At 43.3% G+C, this 21,316-nt stretch overlaps 1 protein-coding gene across 1 annotated transcript in view; it reads left to right on the plus strand.

The window, feature by feature from the left end:
* Positions 1-21,316, plus strand: part of TLL2 (tolloid like 2) — a 134,977-nt gene that overhangs the window by 73,817 nt on the left and 39,844 nt on the right. Inside the window, exons 4-8 of the mRNA XM_014858419.3 lie at positions 2,961-3,116; positions 5,924-6,041; positions 11,137-11,315; positions 12,296-12,401; positions 19,508-19,632. Of these exons, the coding sequence (XP_014713905.1) occupies positions 2,961-3,116; positions 5,924-6,041; positions 11,137-11,315; positions 12,296-12,401; positions 19,508-19,632 (684 nt within the window). The remainder of the gene's footprint in view (positions 1-2,960; positions 3,117-5,923; positions 6,042-11,136; positions 11,316-12,295; positions 12,402-19,507; positions 19,633-21,316) is intronic.

The raw sequence follows: 21,316 nt of genomic DNA on the forward strand, positions 1-21,316 counted from the left end.
ACTGAACAACAGACTTTCAGTGTAGATGAAACTGCCTTATATTGGAAGAAGATGCCATCTAGGCCTTTCATAGCTAGAGAGGAGAAGTCAATGCCTGGCTTCAAAGCTTCAAAGGACAGGCTGACTCTCTTGTTAGGGGCTAATGCAGCTGGTGACTTTAGGTTGAAGCCAATGTTCATTTACCATTCTGAAAATCCTAGGGCTGTTGTGAATTATGCTAAATCGACTCTGCCCGTGCTCTATAAATGGATCAATGAAGCCTAGATGACAGCACATCTGTTTACAACATGGTTTACTGAATATTTTAAGCCCACTGTTGAGACCTACTTCTCAGAAAAAAAAGGTTCCTTCCAAAATATTACTGCTAGTTGACAATACACCTGGTCAACCAAGAGCTCTGATGGAGATGTACAACGAGATTAATGTTTTCATGCCTGTTAATACAATATCCATTCTACAGCCCATGGATCAAGGAGTAATTTCGACTTTCAAGTCTCGTTATTTAAGAAATACATTTCATAAGGCCATAGCTGCCACAGATAGTGATTCCTCTGATGGCTCTGGGCAGAGTAAATTGAAAATCTTCTGGAAGGGATTCAGCATTCTAGATGACATTAAGAACATTTGTAATTCATGGGAAGAGGTCAAAATATCAACATTACCAGGAGTTTGAAAGAAATCAATTGCAACCCTCATAGTTGACTTTGAGGGTCTCAAGACTTCAGTGGAGGAAGTAACTTACAGATGTGGTAGAAATAGCAAGAGAACTGGAATTAGAAGTGGAGCTGGATAATGTGACTGAATGACTGCAATCTCATGATAAAACTTTAACAGATGAGAAGTTGCTTCTTATGGATGAGCAAAGAGAGTAGTTTCTTGAGATGGAATCTACTCCTGGTGAAGATGCCGTGAAGATTGTTGAAATGACAACAAAGGGTTTGGAACACTAAATAAACTTAGTTGATAAAGCAGCAACAGAGTTTGAGAGGACTGACTCCAACTTTGAAAGAAGTTCTACTGTGCATAAAATGCTATCAAACAGTATCATATGCTACAGAGAAATCGTTTGTGAAAGGAAGAGTCAATCTATGTGGCAAACTTCATTGCTGTCTTATTTTAAGAAATTGCCACAGCCACCCCAGTCTTCAGCAACCACCACTCTGATCAGTCAGCAGCCATAACGTTGAGGCTGTTCCCTTCACCAGCAAAAATATTATGACTTGCTAAAGGCTCAGATGAGGGTTGGCATTTTTAGCAATAAAATATTTTTTGGATAAGGTATGTACTCTGTTTTTTTAATGCATAATGCTATTGCACGCTTATAGACTACAGTATATTGTAAACATAACTTTTATATGCACTGAGAAGCGAAAAAATTCATGTGACTTGCTTTATTGCAATATTCAATTTATTGCGGTGGTCTGGAACTGAACCAACAACATCTTCGAAGTATGTCTGTGGTTCTTCAAAAGGTTAAACACGGAGTTACAATATGACCCAACAATTCCACTCTTTGATATATACCCAAGCAAACTGAAAACATACGCCCACACAAAAATGCGTACATTGATGTTCATAACAGCATTATTCACAATAGCCAAAAAGTGGAAACAACCCAAATGTCCATCAACTGAGGAATGGATAAACAAAATGTGGTATATCCATGCAGTGGACTATCATTCAGCCACAAAATGTAATGAAGTACTGATTAATGCTGCAACATGGATAAACCTTGAAAAAATGCTAAATGAAAGAAGCCAGACACAAAGGGCCACGTGTTACATGATTCCCTTTATATGAAATGTCCAGGATAGGCAAATCCATAGAAACAGAAAGTAGAATACTAGTTGCCAAGGACTGGGAGGAAGGAGAAATGGGGGGGCGACTCCTCACGGACACAGGGTTTCTTTTTTGGGGTGATGAAAATGTGCAATTCTATCATAGTGTTGGTTGCACAACTGTGTGAATATACTAAGACCCACTAAATTGTACACTTTAAAAGGGCGATGATTACAGTGTGTGAATTACATCTCAATTTTTTTAAAAGAAAGAAAAGAAGCTAGAAAGGAAACAGCATAAAATAAAGGAAAATAGAGGGAAGTAGTAAAATTGGTGAAATAATGAAAAATGAAAAGAATCGACAAACCAAAAGCTGATTTTTAGGGAAAAAATATAAAAACTAAAGAGAAAATGATCCAAATGAAGACAATGAGGGATTTTAAGCAAGTGGACTCAAAACAAAACCTTAAATTGTCTGAATGATGAGTAAAATGAATGTGGATTCAATTATTTGGTTGCAGCCCACCTGTCTATCTCTGCTATTTCCAGGGGCCATACCTGGACACAGAACCTTAAGGAGACCCTCCACTGCTTTCCCACGTTCCTTTCTTAAAGGCCCAGATGTGCCGAGAGACTGGGAAGAGCTGGAGGATTTTATGAGGCTCTGCTTTCTCCAGGGGTTTACCTTACAAAGAGTTTGTTTTCCTAGCATCACAGACTGCTTCACTTTATCTGTCCTACTGACCAAATTATTTTCAAAATTTGCAACATTGACAATGTTTGGTCAAGGCAGGGGATGGACTCACTTTGTTCCCTCAAATGTTTGAGGCTCTGAGAAGAGAGCACACCCCATCTCGGCTTCATTGTAAAGGACTGTGAATTGTCTGGGCCCTCTCGATTCTGTGGCCCTCAGGCTGCCCTTGAGCCCCTTGGGGCCTCGTTCAAGGCCTCCGACAAGCCAGGCCCGCTCCCATCATATACCCGGTACACTTACTACAGTTGCTCTTGCCCCAACTGGAAAACTATCATCCAGGGGTTCAAAACCCTGAACAGACCAAATAGCCCCTTTAGAATATGTGTTTTTAACACCCCCTTTTGTGGATTCGTGGATAATACAATCTGAACTGTAGCTCACAGGAGCAATTAAAGGCAAAGTAAATGGCAGTATGACTCTCTTGCAGATGGCAAGGGGAATGTCATGCTTCCGCAGAGCCCTGGGACCTCGAGTGCCAGAGCTGAGACCTTCTCTCCCCGGGTTCGAAGAGCTACAACCTCAAGGACAGAGAGGATATGGCCTGGAGGGGTCATCCCCTACGTCATCGGAGGGAACTTCACTGGTCAGTAGCCTCACATGAGGCCTGCTTTGGGGATGGATGTTTTGTCTCCCTAGGTTAACAGAGTCCTCCCAGGAAGGACTCAGGTGGGATGGAGCAGAAGCTGGGGCCACAGCAGTCCTATCTGCTAATGTTCCCGCATGCCTACAGGGTCTAGTGCACTAGGCCTGAGGAAACTGCAGTATCTTTGGGGGCCAAGTCTTCAAAGGTGGTGACCTGGTCCCCAAGCTTTCATGCAGGGGGTGACATATGACCCTGGTCTTGAAGGATAGACAGAGTTTGCACAGTGGCTGTGTGAGCAAAGCCCTCCAGCCAGAAGGAAGAGTGTGAGTAGCTACACACTGTGGCTCACCAGTCGTCTGAGTGGATGAGCGCTCTGCACCACCCCTCATCCCCAGCAGTACTCTGTACGGTAACCAGTGTGGGCCAGTAGATGTGGTCCAATCCTGGCTGCAGCACTTACCAGCACTACGCCCTGGGGAAGTTACTTAACCTCTCTCTGCCTCAGTTCTCTCTTCTGTAAATGCAGATGATAATATTTTCTACCCCATAGGGTTGTTCTGAGAATTAAATGAGTTAATTTGGATAAAGCACTTAGAATAGTGCCTGGCACATAATAATTAGTAATTATTTGCTATTGGTATTATTATCTTTAAAATATATGTCATGCAGGGGTTTCCCATCACCACTAATGACACTGAGAGCCCTGACGGTGGCCTCTGACGCCCTCTGTCCAGGCAGCCCTTCTCCTAGCCTTTTACCGCCTCCCTCCTCCTCAGTGCCTGGGCACTAGCCTTTCCAGTCAGCTTTCTTTTCTGGAACATGTCACCTCATTGCCCCCTTCGCACACTTGCGCTTGCCCTTCTCTCTGCCTAGACTGCTCTTTCCCCAGATCTTCTCTTGGCTGGCTTCTTCTTCTCATGGGAGTCTCAGATGGAATGTCATGTCCACAGAAAGGCCTTATTCAACTCCCTTCTCGCCCTCCAGCTCTTCTCTCTCCCAGCACCCTGCTTTATAGTCTTTACAGCACTCCCTGTTACCTGAAATTATTTTACCTGTATTTAAAAAAAATTTTTTGTCTCTGCCCAAGCACTGTAGGATCTGTTTTCCCGTCTTGTTTTCATTCCTATATCTCCAACACCTAGAAGTAGGACTCATAGTAGACACTCAACAGTTATGCTCAGCAGGCCTCTGACCAATATTAGTTGAATGCTTGAAAGAATAACCACAAGGAGCTGCCTTTTCTGGGCTCTCAATGCTGACGGCATTTATGAACCCATCTCCTCTCTGTGGCTCTGTGACTTCTACTATGAGAGCTGGTAGATGAAGCAGACGTTCTAATGACTTGCCAAAGCCACTGAAAACCGCTGATGGGTAAAGGAACTGTGAACACCTTGACAACAGGGACCTGGAACCTGGAAGAGAGCATGGAGGCCTCCAGGCCACCCCCCTTCCTCTCTCTTTTCCTGGCGGCATTCCTGCTGTTCGTTCCCTTTCACTCCCTTGGCATTAACCCAGGGCCCCCTAGTACCAGATACTTAATTAGGTGCTGACGATAAAAAGATGCCTAAGACTTCACTCTGCCCTCAAGGGGCTCCCAATCCTAACAGGAGAGAAAGGTGTGTGCCTAAAGAATTGATATGTAAAATTATAATCAGCTATTAACTTTTGTTCTTTGGTATCTTAAGTGTTCTTTCAGATCTGGTGTGCTTTTCTGACCAAAGATATTTATAACCTTCATCAAAATTAACTAATTTTATATAAAGAACTTCCTTTACACAGAGATTTTATGTTATTCTGTAATTAGTAGGATTGCTATTTTGGTGAGTGATTGAGCTATAAACAATTTGCACAAAATGTGTCAAGATATCCAAAAAACGGACAGCTAAGTTACTCTTTATTCTGTATATATGTTTTTGGGGACAATAATATGACACCACACTCACATCTTCTAGACTATGATGGGAGTCTCGCCAGTGGGATTTTTTTGTTTTTTGCAACAAGGTCATTCTAGAACTCAGAGCCCACAGCAATCATCCTCTGAATTTCCCAAACAACTATTTTTCCAGTTCCTTCTCGTTGCTTCTAGCAAAATCAAAATAGTCTTCTTTATTTCAGATTGATAGATTTTGAAAAGAATACTTATTGACTATACATAACTATCAGCCTAGAGTTTACAACTCCTTTATTCTTGGTCCCAGACAATTTACTTATTGTTTTATTATTCAACAAATTTCTACTCAAGGGAATATGAAGACAGGTTCAGAGAAGGTGTGAAGTTCATCGTTGTGAAAGGCCTTGTAGAAAATTTTGCTCAAGGTCCCCCAGCAAACACTGACCCCTCATGCAAAAGTAGCATGAATGTATGTGCCAATAGAGTTTTGAGAGAATAAGGGAATACTCTCCTACAGGTATAAAATAAAATAAGGGGGTGGCATGCAGTGCAGGTGAGCTACTTCAAAAACCTGAAATTTCCAAGTTGAATAACCTGGGTAAGATTTTACGAGTTTAGAAAAGTACTTTCAATTCAAAGGAGAAGTTGGGAAACCCAGGATATTTTGAAAATCTATTTTTACCCTCGCTTCCAATTCACAAACTCCTACTTTCTAAGTTTTGGTACCTCAGGAAAGTTATATTGTATTCTTAGCAAAGGAAATCCTTTTTCCTAGTGCATTTCTATTCTGGGTCACCTGAACAGGCTTTTTTTTGATCGTTGGGACAAGCTTTGTCATAAGCCAGCATGACTTAAAGCATCTAAGGAAGAAATAGACCCATGAGTGAAGTGATGAGCTCTTTCCTCGTCATTTCAGGAAGCCAGAGGGCCATTTTTAAGCAGGCCATGAGACACTGGGAGAAGCACACCTGTGTGACCTTCATAGAGAGGACCAACGAAGAAAGCTTTATTAAGTTCAGTTACAGAACCTGTGGGTAAGTAAGCAAGAGCAAGCTTGCCTCAGCGGAATCACAGGCAGACAAATCAGGTGACTTGTGAGTCTTGAATTTTCTCTGTAAAATCAATATTTCCAACGAGCTGTGAGATATAGGAATCCAGAGTTGTCAGAAACATCCCTTGCCCTCAGTGAACTCACAATCCAGTGACAAAGTAGGTGCGTCAAGAGGAGACAAAGGGTCTGGATCTCCTGTCATGGGAGCAGTTGAAGGAATTGGGGTGTTTCATATGGAGAAGTGGTTCTGAATCAATTTGGGGTCAATGACCCCACTGGGAATCTGATGAAGCTATAGGCTCCCTTGTGATGGATGTACATATATGCAAAATTCTGCATGTAATTCTGTGGGCTCCATGGGCTTACAGACTTCCTCCAGAAAGCATAACAAATAATAAGACAACTGGATTGTGACTAAACTTATCTGTTATGCCAATAAATGTGAGTGTGGTATACTCTCCTACTGAAAGAAAAAGGTTGCCATATTGATTCAAAAACTTGGACCCAAGTACATGCTGTTTACATAAAATGACTACTGAAGAAAATGACCCAGAAAGGTTGAAAAGGAAAGGAAAGAAGGCATACAGGCAAATGCTAACAGAAAGAAAGCGGAGGTCACAATTTTAGTTAGAGACAAGGCCTTTTGTGTTTTGTTTTTAAAGTCAAAAAGTGTTAAAAAAAAAAAAAAGGTGAGACACTTTATAATGAGAAAGGGTACAAACTATGGTGAGAATATAACCCTCATAAATCTTTATGCAGCAAATAGCATAGCATTAAGAGTCATAAAACAAGCCCCAGGGAATTCAAGGGGAAATCGACAGAAACACCAGCAGCAGGAGACTTTATTTCATTTCTGTCAACCCAAGTAGATCAATGTCAAGTTGACCAAAAAGCAAGTAGAGATTTATAGAGCATGGGAAAAATATAATTAACAGAGTTGATCCTATGGGTCTATCAGATTCTGTAACCTGATGACGCATCTTTTTTTTTAAAGTGCCTGTAGAACATTTATAGACATTGTCCATCTATTAAGCATTAAGAAGACCTCAATGAACTCTAAAAGGCAGAAATAGCATTAAAATATTCCCTGATTGCAAAGCAATGAAACTGGACATAATAACATAATAACAAAAAATAGAATAAACACCCCTTCATTGCTTGGTAAGTTAAAAGCTCCCCCTTTTTACAACTCTTAGGTCATAAAGAATCAGGATTAAAATTACAAGCTGTCTAGATAATGAAAGCCCTACGGTTCAAAATTAAAGAGCTGTAGTTGAAGCCATGTCCAGAAGAAAACCCACAGCCTCAAATGTCCACATCAAGAATTAAGAATGGCAATTAAATATTCAATTCAAAGAAGTTAGCAAAATAAATACATAAAAAACACCACCTCAACAAAAGAAACCCAATGAGAGCGCAAGAAAGTCAACAAGTTAACATAGAACTAATAAATTGAAGAGTAAATTCTTTAAACAAACAAACAAAAAACGATAAATTCCTTACTTGTTAGTCCAACTAAAGCAAAAAAGTGACTGCAGAAATATACAAAATCAGAAATGAGAAAGGAGGAAATAGCCATAGATTCAGCAGAATCATAAAGAGTTTTTGCAAAACTCTAGGGCAAGAAATGTGGAAATTGGATAATGTGAATGACTTCAAGGTGAGTATAAAGTGCTGGCACACACCAGTAACTTTGAAAGAAATGGAAAAATTGAGGGGAAATCTCTCTCCCCTAAAGCATCCAATCCAGAGTTTCACAGATGAATTCTTTCAAACCTTCAAGAAAGAGATTATTTTGGTACTATTTAAGCTTTTTAGAGGCTAGAGAAAGAAGAACACTTCCTTATAAATTAGTTTTAAGGAACTGTCATGACATTGCTACCCTAAAATGAAAAAGATGGCATCAAAAAAAGAGATAAGTATAGATTCATCTAACTTATGAATAGCCTTGCAAAATCCTAACTAAAATGTTAGCACATAGAACTCAGCAATACCGGAGTAGAAGAGGTGGCTGCCAAGAAATTTGGTCTAAGGAATACATGACTAGTTCAACATTAGGAAATCTATTTGTGTGACTCACTGTATTGACAGGTCAAAGGAGAGAAGCCATATTCATATCTCAACAGATGCTTAAAAAGCATCTGCACAATTCAACGTGCATTTTTTGTTTTAAAAAATTAGCCAAGAAGGCTGGCCCTGGTGGCCTAGTGGTTAAGTTTGACATGTTCTGCTTGGCGGCCTGGGTTCCGTTCCTGGGCTTGAACACACGCCACTCATCTGTTAGTGGCCGTGTTTTGGTTGTGGCTCACATACAAAAGGAGGAAGATTGGCAGCAGATGTTAGCTTGGGGCTACTCTTCCTCAGCAAAAACAAACAAACAAAAACTAGCCAGGGTAGCACAGGAATAGATATCAAGGATAGTTCCTTGACTTACAAAAAATAAATTTTGTATATAGTTAACCCAAAAGCCCACATCATATTTATCAATGATAATCCTAGAAGCATTTCTGTTAGAATCAGGAACAAGTCAAAGATATTCATGATCACCATAATCATGTCACATTTTTTTGGACATGCTAATATAATTAGACAAAAGAAAGAAATAAACATGATGAATATTGGCAGGAACAAGACAATATTTGTATTGTTTGAAGTTAATGTGATGAGTGCCTAAAAAACCCAGCAAATCAACTGAGAAACTATTAGAAACAAAAGGAGACCCTATTAAGGTGACCAATTACAAAAATTAATAAACAAAAAATTAATTCTTTTCCCTTATAATGAAATAGTTTGATACACTTTTATAATGGGAGAAGAAAATCACAGCTTTAATAGAAACATAACAGATAATATATCTAAGAATAAACTTAACAAAATTGCAAAAATATGCCAGACCTAGAGGAAAAAAGTGCTAAAACTCTAAGGAAACTTTAAAAAAACAAAAAGTAGAAATGGGAACACATACCATTTCCTGGTATGGGAATATTCAACATAGTAAAGATGTCAGAGCTCCCTAAAATAACCTACAAATTCATGCCATTCAGATTTAAACAACATCTACATATATGTTTATGTAGAAATGTATGTATATATTTTTTAGAATTTGAACAAATGATACTGGAGTTTATATGGAGTAATGACCGTGTAAAAATAACCCAAAAAAAACAGAAAGAGATAGAGAAAACAAACAGTAGTGACTGAGGGACAGGTAGGGGAGGGGATTATAGGAAGAGGTCTGATGGTCTATCCAAACATATAGGATATTAAAATTCAAATGAAGATAATAAGATTTAAAAACATTTGCAACTTAAGAAAAAAATAGACATACAGAAAAAAGAGTTTAAAGTGAATATGCCTATACACTAATTTAGGCAGCATTTTAAGTGAGTGAGAGAAAGATGGGTTAGTCAATTAGGATACTTGAGTATTGGGATGTTTAGATAGCTCATTGTGAATAAAATAAAGCTGGATTCTTACCTCACTTCTTACAGCAAAAACGTAGCTAGCTGCATCAAAGATGTAAACATTTGTTAAAAGAAACAGAAAGAAAAGAAAAGAAAAATTTTCTTTCAAGTATTAGAAGGAAGCAAGAGTGGATTTTACTTATAATCTTGGAAGATAGCTGGCCTTTCTAAGCAGGACACAAGAAAATGAAGACGTTACATTAAAATTTAAGTTCTCTATGGCAAAAACAACACATATACAAAAAACTAAGTCAAATGAGAAATAACAAAGTGAGAAAAATATTTGCAACACATTTGACAATCAAAAGACTAATTTCCCTAATTTACAAAGGGTTCTTACAAATCAGTAATAAAAAGATGGACAACCCAAAAGAAAACTGGGGGAAGATGTGATCACATAGGTCACAAGAAAAAAAAATACAAATGTTATACATAAAACATGAAAAACTAACTAATCTCAATACAGTGAAATACCATTTTCCACCTATTCAATTGGCAAAAAGCATTTGATAAAACCAGTGGTGGCCAGGTTATGGGGAAACAGGACTTTTAAAATATATTATTAGTGGGCATATAAATAAACACAGCATTTTGGGGTTGCAATTTGATGGTATCTATCAAAGTTTCAAATGCACATATCTTTTTATCCATTAATCCCATTCCTAGAAATTTGTGCTACCACGAACAAGTAGAAGTCCAACCATTTCTTTGTTTTCTTGTTGTTGTTTGTTTGTTTGTTTTGTCTGCCTCTCCCATAAGGCTTTGTTTAAATAGCAAAAACTGGAATCAGCCTAAATGTACATTAATAGGAGACTGGTGAAATACAATTTAGTACTGTGTTGCTTTGGAAAGAGTGAGGGAGGTCGATATGTATTGTTATACAAAGATCTCTAAATCAAGGAGGAAAAGAGGTAAGATGAAGGACAAGTTACTTAGAGTATTTTATAATTTAAAAAATATATATATATAAAATTTTCTGGAAGGATGTTCAAGAAACTGTTAACAATGGTTGTCTTTGGATAAAGAGATTAGAGATGGGGTGGAGACTTGATACTTCAATCTTTTGTAGTATGAGTCTGTATTTTTTTAATGTTTAATAGAGATTATCTGGTTGGTGGGATTAGGGACCATTTTAATTTCTTTTTTTATACCTTTCTATGTTAGGAATAATGAATAAATATTATTTGAAAAAATAATTCTGCCCGGAAGGGGAGTCATTTCTAAGGCTCCTCTGATAATGGGACCAAGACATACACTTTACAGAAACTCAGCTGACTCCTTCTCTTGTCTCTCCTTCTTGTCATCAGAGACGGCCCAGCAGAGACTTGGGGGTGGATGGGTGGGGGAGGGTATGTGCTTTATTCCAGGAAGAGAGACTGTATCTTTCTTCAGATTCTCGAGTGGATCCATGACCACCAAAAAAGTCAAGAACCATTTTGGAGGGGATTTCTATATTGGGAGGGAAGTTGGACGAAGAGAGCACTTTCAGCCCTGAAATTCTGTGTTTTGCTTAGTAGACACACACACGCACATGCACACGTACACATTGGGGAGGGGCATTAGACTCTTGCTACTCCCTGACCTGCTGACCTGGGTATTTCTGCAATTATCCAGCTGTTGTTCCTATGTTGGGCGCCGAGGAGGAGGCCCGCAGGAGATATCCATTGGGAAAAACTGTGACAAGTTTGGCATTGTGGTGCACGAGCTGGGCCACGTGGTTGGGTTCTGGCATGAACATGCCCGGCCAGACAGAGACCAGCATGTCACCATTATCAGAGAAAACATCCAGCCAGGTAAGGAGCCTGTGTGGAGTCTGGAAGCCACTGGCGAGGAAGGTGGCATCCATGGGGTTAGGCAGGAGTGAAGGAGAGGGGTTGCTGGGAGCGGACCAATGCTCATTTGTAAGTATGGAGGCAGCAACCTTATTGTGCAGGGATTTGTCATCAGCACTGCCACTGTCCATCCCTGGCCCTTCCTGGGAGGTCGTCTGCCATAGCTTGTGGGTTAGAGCAGAAGCAAAGTAACTTTCCATGTTGTAAATAAAGGACAAGGAAATCCATCTCCATTTCCTAATAGGAACAGAATTGACCAGCACACTGTTGCAGCATCAAAGCTGATAAGCCAAAAAGAGTTCTCCTGGTTGCTTTTATAAGACTCATTTTTGCTGACTTAGGCAACACATCTTTTTGAAACTGAAATATAATTAGGATGTGAGTACATGTGAAAACAATATTTCTACCTAGGAATGTTCTACCGCACGCAAGGCAGAGGAAGTGTCTAGATTTTTAAAAAATACCTTTTCATGTTAAATAATTTTATATAGAAGTTCATAGTGAACATGAAAGTAGCTGGTTGAATAATATGGTTGCCGTTAAAATGCTTCTGAGAGTCTGAATTGTGAACTATTTGGGATTTAACTTAACTCTTTGATTTGTTGTCATTGTTCCTTCAATAGCAAGATCAGAGATTTTTTTTTTTTTTAATTTTTGAGCAATCAGATTGATAACTAACCTGTTCTCAAAGTTAAAGAGTTTCCAGTGGCATTGGGGGTGGTGTGTGTTGGGTAGTGGGATTGGGAGAACATAGGGCTATTCCAAGTTTCGAATTTCTAATCTGCTAAAAAAACAAGAATCCCCCCTCCCCAACTGTGTTATTTGATGATTGGGCTAACAGAGCTCTCAGGAGTTGCTATGGGCCCTCCTTCTCCCCACTCTGCCTCCTTTCAGGTGCCTGCCTTGGTTTTCAAAGGCCTTAACAGAGTGTTGTGTCACAGGTCAGGAGTATAATTTCTTAAAAATGGAAGCTGGGGAAGTGAGCTCTCTGGGAGAGACGTACGACTTTGACAGCATCATGCACTACGCCCGGAACACCTTCTCAAGGTCGGAATCTATGGTTATGCCTCGTCTGTGTTTTACTGTGCCTGCCGCAGGCGTGGGTCGGATTCCTGGAGGTCTGCGGAGAGTGGGTCTCTGCATGCTCGTAGCACAGTTGGCGTGTCTGTCCTTGAAATACAGTGGCCTCTGGGCTGCAGTGAAATATAATCTAATCAGGTTCTCACTAATAAGATTGAATCCCATTGTGGAGCTGGTGTTCCATCATGCCCTAGTGTCACAAGCAGCAAACTGGAAAAGGGAAATTATGGAGAGGTTGGCTGGGATAATAACTTAGAGGCTCTGTGTAAAATTTCCAGTGGGCGGGGAATCTTCTAAAGCATTTCCTACCAAGTTCTCCTAGAAGAGATTTGGTTTATTGGAAGCTAGACTGTGTCAGAGTTTGGAGGGTGGTAAATCATGTGTTCATTTTAGAGGTGAGGAAAATGAGGCCCTAGGCAGCTCAGGGGCACATGGGTAGCTGGGGTTGTAGTGAAAGCAAAGATCCAGGTCTGCCTACTGGTCACACATCATGGTAGCTGGTATCCCCAAGGATGGCCGGACCAGTTATTTACAGCTGGCATCAGCAGGCTCTGTTTTGATGAGTTAGTGCTGTGCTGGACCAGGTGTTAAGTATTTTCATTACTGCCCTTGCTTCTAGACCATAAAAGCGTTTTGTATATACGAGTTTTCCCCTGCTAGTCCCAGTTTGGTGGGTCTGTCCACCCTTGGATTAAAGGAGACACAGTGCAAATATTTTCTCTCTTGGCACTTTTTTCTCAGTCTCCTCTTAAAATCGGCTTGTTTGCTTTTTATTTGTTTATTTAATCAATTAAAAAAATGGAGAAATCCAAGGTGATTCCCAATATGTATGCAGGACAAGGAAAAAAATAGGTGAGGAAATGTGGGGATGGGGTAGGGGGAGAGAGCAAGAGTAGACAGCTAAGTTGAAACTTGGAATCAGTTTAGTATTCAGAGATATGCCACAAAGTCGTGTGCACTTTGTTGTGGTCAGCAGCAAATCCTGCCCTGTGCTTCCTAGAGGTCACAGCAAAGAAGGAAACAACTCCATTTCATGTGTCACTGTGTCCATAAAGCTCAAAAGAAATCATTCATTCAGGAGACACACAGCTCTTCTGAGTGAAAGGGAAACTATTTACCCAGGATGCATTGGCTCTTGGGTAAGGCTGCTGAAAGCATCCTGTTGATGAGGTCGTAGAACTGGGGGAGAGATCCTCCAAACATCGGCGTCTCAGGTTCTCAGGGGACACTGTTCCTCCGGCCACACAGCTGATTTAGTTATGAGCTCCATCTTGCATCCAGGCAGGAGCTCTCTGCAGCTCTAATAGGTGGAGTTTGTCAAAGTCAGCATCTTGGAGCAACTGGCATGGGACTGAACTACCCTGTTCTCTTTCCTCTTCTCCTGGCTCTTTGTCGGAAGACACCAAGGGCAACATGGTGTCATGAAGAGGCCACTGAACTGGGAGTCAGGAGACTCGGTTTTAGTCTTAGTTCTCCCATGCCCCTTGGTATTGAGGGAGGGCTACACAGTAATTAGGGGCAGCTGTGCGCTGGGTCAATCTTGACCTCCCTGGGCCTCAGTTTCCTCATGAGAGGGTTGGACTTGATGTTCCCCAGGCCCCTTCCAGCTCAAACATTTCATGTTGTAACTTCTCAGTCTGGTGCAGATGGCTGAGGGATTCACAGATGTGATCCATTCATTGCCATATGGAAATCGGATGTTTCCTCTTCCAGGTTAGGAAACCGAGATTTTGAGGGACCTGCTCTGGACTGTGGGGGTCAGGATGAGAGCCCACCTTGCAGAGCTCACAGGGGGAATGCTTGGGTTGTGGGGCTGCGCTGACTCACAAGTTTGGAAAATCCTGTGGGGAATGGCTGGTTAGCGCCACATCAACCCCAGGGGTGGCAGGCTACTAAGTAGAGGGAAAGCATTGATTTTGTCAGGGAGCCAATGTCAAGCTGGTCCAGGTGAGAAGCGTGTAGCTTGGTTCTTATTTCTGTGACTGTCGTAACTCTTTGTATTGCTTTATAATTTACCTATTAATTAATCTTATACATTTATCTATTAATATTTATCTGTTGTATTCCCCTCTCCCTCACTAGACTGAGATCTTTGAAGACAGAGACAATCTCATTCTCTTCTAGTCCCCAGCACCCAACACGGTACCTGGCAAAGAGTAGGTGTTCAATAAATATTTGTTAAATGAATAAATGAATGAATGAGTCACAGAAGATAGGGATATCTGCAATGCTGGGAAATAAATAGGTGAGAGAAGAAATTTCCATTATCCTCCTTGCAGTTCTTTCCACATACTCGCAAATGTGGTGGTCACTTCATTAAGGAGAACCTACAAGTATCCGCTATGTAGGGAATTTGGGATAAAGTACTACTCGTGGGTTGTAGGAACTGCTCTGCCTTTTCAATACCTGCTATGCACCAGTTACTGTGCAAAGCTCTGAAGCCAGAGGCCAAGGCAAGAATGTAGACAGAGTATCTTCTGGCACCAGCATTTCTTTTCGTGTCTTTCTTTTAAAAAAAAAACTCTATTTTTTCCCCTCTAGCTCATAATGCCATCCCCTTTGCCCCTCAGGAGATAGTCATTATTAACACTGCTGTCAGTGTGAACCGTTTTATCAGCACAGACCAGTGGAAGACCATGGACCAAACCCATGAAATAATAGTTCCTCATCAAAAGTACCAAGAACTCCTGGGAGGGAGATTGACAAGGGGGCAGCCCATGGTGTGATGAGCAGCGAGGAGGAGCAGAGCAGCTCCCTGAAGGTGGTGGAGGGAGGCAGACTTCCCTTCTGCTACTGTGATGTCATCTATCACTGCAGAACAACCTACCCCCAAACTTAGTGGCTTACAACAGCTATTTTTTATGATATTGTAGGTCAGTCTGGCTCATTCTTCTCTGGTCTCACTGGAGATCACTCACATAGCAATAATCATTTGACAGTGTGATTGAGTTGAGGAGTCCACGATGGCCAGTGCCATGTCTGGCTGTTGTGCTCCCTGTCCACGGGGGCCCCTCGGTTCTCCTCCATGTGGCCTCTCATCCTCCAGCAGGCCAGACAGGGCTTTTCACCACATCGAACTTGGAGTTCCTGGAGGGCAAGCTGAAAGGCTGCAAGGCTCTTAAGTGTCAGACTCTAGAACTCACATGATGTCACTTCTGTCGCATTCCACTGACCAGAGCAAGCCACAAAACCAGCCCAGAATCAAGTGAATGAAGAAATAGATTCTCCTTCTTAATCAGAGGAGCGGCAACTTCATGTTGCAAACGGATATGGATATTAGGAGGCACAATTCATTATTTTGACCATCTACCACAGCTACCTTCTCACCCCTGCCCCAGGGTTCAGAATGGCTTCAGCAAATCTCTTTTGTAGTAGGTGGATACCTGCATTGCCCTTTCTGCCAGCGTTCTGTGTGGATTTTCAGAAAACTACTTTTTTCAGTGGGGCATTTATCAGTGGGTTACTGGGGGGTTTTCCTGAGCCTTTTGTCAAAAGTTCCCCCCTCCCTAACTCCATGTCATTACTCCTAGTCATATATCCTCTGGAGCTGGCCGACACATCTCTTTGATTCCGTAAAAGAGCAGAAAATGGCTTATAGAACGTTTGCTCATCCGGGGGGGTCAAATGCTATTCCTGCTGATGGGAAACTCAGTCTCCGTGTCTCTTTACGATGGAGCTGTCTCCTTCCAACTTTACTTCCTCTAGTTTATTGCCTCCCCGGGCTGGACCGGGCTGTGGGGAGCAGTGTCTTTGGAGGTTTCCTTGGGCAAGGGTCCAGGAGATGAGGAGACAGTTCCCTGGGACAGGAGCGTCCTTGTTTGGAGGACTCGGCACTGACAGTTTTATTCCCTAAGGCATCTGCCAAACCCTTTCTTCCTTTAGCAGAATGTCAATGCTAAGAGTCGTCCTACATAAAAGGGGGGATGTTACTGCAGTGGTTTACACACGGGACATCTCGTGGAGGATACGTCTTCCAGATCCCAGAGCCTTGCAGGCAGCTCAGGGAGGTGCGGGGGAGGGAGTCCCAGCCCCGAGGAGCTGTCTGAGTGTGAGCCAGTGCTATTACTGTTGTGTTGGTTTCTAAAGTCTCCAATGTTCTTAACTCTACCATTTATCCAATATGCAGTAAGCCCCACTGTTTCTTGGGTGGTGGGAAACACTGGCTGGAAGGAGGAAGAGGCCAGAGGGTGGGCTCCAGGCCTGGCTCTCCATCACTTGCTCTGAACTCTGAGTGAGTCACTTCAGCTCTGCAGGTTTGGTCTTCTCACCTGTAGAGAGGGAATCCTAGTAAGAATGGCGCCTCCCTCCGCGGGTGTTATGAGGATTGAATAAGATGATGCGTGTGAACTGTCCAGCAGGGCCTGGGACATAGGGAGGTCCAGTGAGCACTCAATGAGCGGGAGAACACGTTATCCACACCGCAGACCACAGGCACAGTCGCCTACATGGTATGGTCCTCGGCAGGGTCAGTTAGCCTGGTTGCTAAGAGATTGTGGTGAGCCTTGCATTTTGTGCAGCAAAATTTCATTCTTCAGGGGATTCAAGAAAATAGTTACAAATGGACACATCTTATGTTAGAGCAGAAGTACCCATTTTTGGATTAGTAGGTGATTGAATTTAGAATTTTATGTAAAATTCTTCATTGAGGTTTAAAACTTGGTGAAGTCAGTGAGAGAGAGCAAAGATTCCACTACAGTTTCTCTAGAGGACTCCGGACCCAGAGGCGAGGCCATGGGAATCAGAGAAAGGCAGGCCGGGGGTTAGAAGTTGGGGGCAGGGGTGCTGAAAAGGAAATCGGCTGATGATCTGGGCTCCCGCCTGCTAACGGTGGAAAGAAATTGAGCTTGAAGTCCAAGTTAGAAAAAGGTATTTACCAAAACAAAAGATAACAAAGAATGTAACCAGGAAGAAATAAGAATAATTAATTTTTTTCAATGTTGTCCAGAATTTAGGGAAAAGGAAATGTTTGAAAAGAGAGAGGAGAGAAAAGAGAGGGCAGCTAATAACTAGGTAACGGGTGCCTTTTCACGTTCCCTTTTGGATGTAAATAACTAGTTTGAAGGCCATCACCCCTCAAAAAAAGACAATACAGTATGATAAGAAGAGACTAGATGAATAAGGCTCAAAAGTAACCCAGAGGAGGGAATGGTCAGCTCAGGAGGGGAGGGATAGAAAGGGCTCGGGAAGACTTTTAAGAGGGAAAGCCAACTGATGGGGTTTGGGAGAATGAACAGTTTTCAAGTGGACAAGAAGATGAAGGTTGGGCAGCCTTGGTGGAGCACAGCACGTGCAAAGGCATGTTTAGGGCCAGTAGGAGTTTGGTGTTGCTTAGGATAATGAGTGAGGAGGAGGTGTCGGGAGAAGTGGCTGGAGAGGAAGGCAGAAGACAGGAGGTGATGGGAAGTGGGCGAAGGCTCCTGCGCAGAGAGGCGACATGCCTGCCCTTGCATTTCAGGGCAATCACATTGCCAGGCTGTGGGTGTAGCGCAGGGGTGGCTGAGTCTACAGGGAGGAGGCCTGTTAAGAGCTCCTGGGAAGAATTCAGGAAGGGATGCTGATCTCCTGAGCTAAGGCAGGGGTCTGGAACAAGCAGAAGAATGGAATACATTTGGTTTTGAATGAATTGGATAAGAGACCCATAAGATAGCCCAGTGGAGGGGTCACCAGGCATTTGGCGCTTAGCAGGTGGTTCTGGGGGTGGACTCAGAGAATTAGCTGTGAACCTATAGGTGGTGGCTAAAACCCAGAGGAGCAGATGGAGCAGGAGAGAGCAGAGAGGAGGAAGAGGGCAGAAACCTGAGGGGTAGCACTTAAGAGGGAAGCTGAAGGGGATGCTAACTTACTGTTCAGAGAAAACGGTGCCCTGGGAACCAGGACGGAGAGAGTCCGAGGAGGAAGGGGCAGCAAAGGTGTCAGTGCTGTAGAGAGGGCAGGTGAGGACTGACAGGTGTCCATCTGACTTGTCAATTGGTCGGCGACTGGTGGCCTCTGCTGGTGTGGCCAGATCACAGTTGGATTGCAGAGTGACGAGAGGTGGGCAGCCAGATGGAAAGTGGAGACCATTCTTTCCAGAAACTTGGTTTAAGAAGGGAAGGAAAGAACCAGGGTGGGAACTAGAGAAGGAGCTGGTTCAAGGGAAGGCCCTACCCCCCAGGAGAAGCCCCAAATTGGGGGTCTGGAAGCAGAGTAGGGGGCTCAGGCAGGGCACAAACCGTGCCCACAACATGGAAGTGTGAATGGGGCTGGTACTCAGCAGGGCATCCTGGTTTTGGTCACTTTAGATTTCATTCATATGGGAGTAGAATAAGCTGTCAGAGTGAGAAGGGGCTGCCATGATCCTCTAGGCCAATCTCTTATTGTTCAGAGAAGTAAACTGAGGCACAGAGACCGGAAGGGACTCGTCTGAGTTCACCCAGGTGGCAGCATCAGGCCTTACATAGAAATCTCCAGGCCAGGACCCTCTCAACTACCTTTCGTTCTCTGCATTCAGCTCACTTTCTATTGATTATCCCTCTTGCCAGCAAAGCCCCCAAACTCCAGTCCCCCTCGTTCACCAACCAGGTCATCAACCAGCACTCTCTGTGCAGCCCCTGAGAGTCTCACATGGCACTGGTTCCCAGGCTCTCTCTGGAGCCTCGCCTGGACTTATCCATGCTCAGTACCACCCAACACGCAACTCCGGGGGCTGCCACTCAAACCTTAGTCTCTCTGAAAGGTGCTCCCTGCAGTTGTACAGCGTGGCGGTCTGGGGCCTGGACCTGTCAGGGGCTTTGTGGAAATGCTCAGTACACATCAGTATGGAAGCCCTTAGGCCACTGGGCTGGGGCATATTTTTAAACTTGGCAGTGTAATTTTCCCATTGGAAAGTGAGCAGGCAGCTGATGAAATGGGATGCTCCATTGCCGGCAGAGGTGAAGGAAACCTCTTCAGTTGTGTCAGCCTGGGGAGAGGCAGGCTGGGGGTAGGAAGGTTGATGGGGTTATGGGCAAGAAAATGGACTGTAAATCCAAGCATGGATGGCCAGATAGCCTTGACTTTCCTTTCTCCTTTCTCTCTCTTTTTTCTTCCTCTAGAGGAGTTTTCTTAGACACCATCCTCCCGCGTCGAGACGACAATGGCGTCAGGCCAACCATTGGCCAGCGCGTGCGGCTCAGTCAGGGAGACATAGCTCAAGCCAGGAAGCTGTACAAATGCCCAGGTAACTGTGAATCCTGGGAAGTCCCAGGGCCTCCGTAGCACCCACGGAGCATGACTCAACCGCCCTTTGCAAACATTCCCCCTTGCTGGGAAAACAACTTGGGGAACCTAAAGAAACTGCCCCCCGCAACTGCAATTTCTGGTGTGCTGCTGTTAGGAGGTGCTAGACAGTGTAGAAAGCCCAAATGGTGAAGTGATTGCGGGGAGTAAAGTGAATAATAGGTCTTGGAGCCCACAGTTTTACTTGTGGGAGGCTTTGGAATTCTCTGGCACAGCCCAGATGTTCAGAAGAGGAAGAAGCCATAGTGGAACAACAGTGAACAGGGGCCCAATGCCGTGTGCACCCCGTAACAGTAAAAACACCTCTCCTGTCTATGGGAGTAGGGGATGTGGGTTTGGCAAAGCAAAAACCAAGAGTTTTTTCAGGAAGACAAAGAATGAAGGAGATTGTTTTTGGAAGGATGAGCGTCAGTTTCCCAAACACTGGAAGGCAGAGGAAGTCTCCGTGCTGTAAACGAGATAGTCTCTGTGGTCTTGGGGCTTTCCTTGAATCCAAGGTGCTGGTCAGTGGCCAGGTGTGTGCCACTGAAGACTGGACAGTACACTGGGGTCTGAGCAGACACCCACTTCTCTGCCAGTTCAGAAACCGCCTCCCCTTGAATTTGCCCTCTTTGCCTTCTGTTCTCTCGGCTTCAGCATCGTCACCTCTGCTGTCCTGGGGGTGAGCTCACATCACCTGCTTTAGGCTGTTGAGCTTCAGTACAAAACACTGGTTACAGCAGCCAGGTTCTTACCGCTGATGGGACGGAATGCATTCCAGTGGCTTGAGGAGAAAGAAGGAAATTCCATGACCAACAGGTCCAATAACCTTTCTAAACCCCTAGACCAGACACATGCTTTCATCAGGGGACAGGATATTTGAAATACGGGCCATCTTAGAAAATCTGGGCCATCTCATTGCCCTACTAAACTAGATCATAGGGTGTGCAAAGGGCCGTGGGGCGGCTTGCTCCATCACAAAACTCTAGGAAATATGTCCATCCAGCTTTCAGTCATCTGGGGGCGTGTTAGGGCTGAAAAACAGGACACACATATCATGTAACCTTGCTGAATTGAAAGAGAAACCTTATAGCATTCCCTGGGAAATGCCGTAGTATTTATTTAGTTATAATGTATGTGCCTCTTACTTCCCAAAAGGATTCGAGGCAGCTGGTAAATACCATGGAGCCATACAGTAATGTATCTGTTTTTGCAGAATGTTGATGATTATTCTAAAATAATTTCCATGGAACCCTCAGGGGTGTTGACTGCCGGGCATAATCCTCCTGATGCCTGGCAGTTGTTGGGTAACATGATATCGAGGCCCCGATATCCAGGATTTCCTGAGGCCGATGATGGGCCGCTCTCCAGCTATCCCTTCCTGCAGCTCCAGGTCATTTCAAGTCGTAGCGGAAAGTGAGGGTAGTTGCCTGCAGAGGTTGAATTCCATGTAGGAAAAGGTGCATAAAGACGCTTGTTTCCCACACTTTGGGGGTGGCCCCATAAGTGCAGAGGCACTCAGCAAACCAATATCTTTGTCTTTGGGGTGCAAATCCCTAGGGGGGAGGGGATACGAAACCTGCAGCTTCCAAGCCTACTCATACAGGTGACTTTTTTAGAATGAATTAGGGGAAATATTTTTCACA

This window comes from Equus asinus, chromosome 2, assembly GCF_041296235.1.
Source record: "Equus asinus isolate D_3611 breed Donkey chromosome 2, EquAss-T2T_v2, whole genome shotgun sequence".
Lineage (NCBI taxonomy): Eukaryota > Metazoa > Chordata > Mammalia > Perissodactyla > Equidae > Equus > Equus asinus.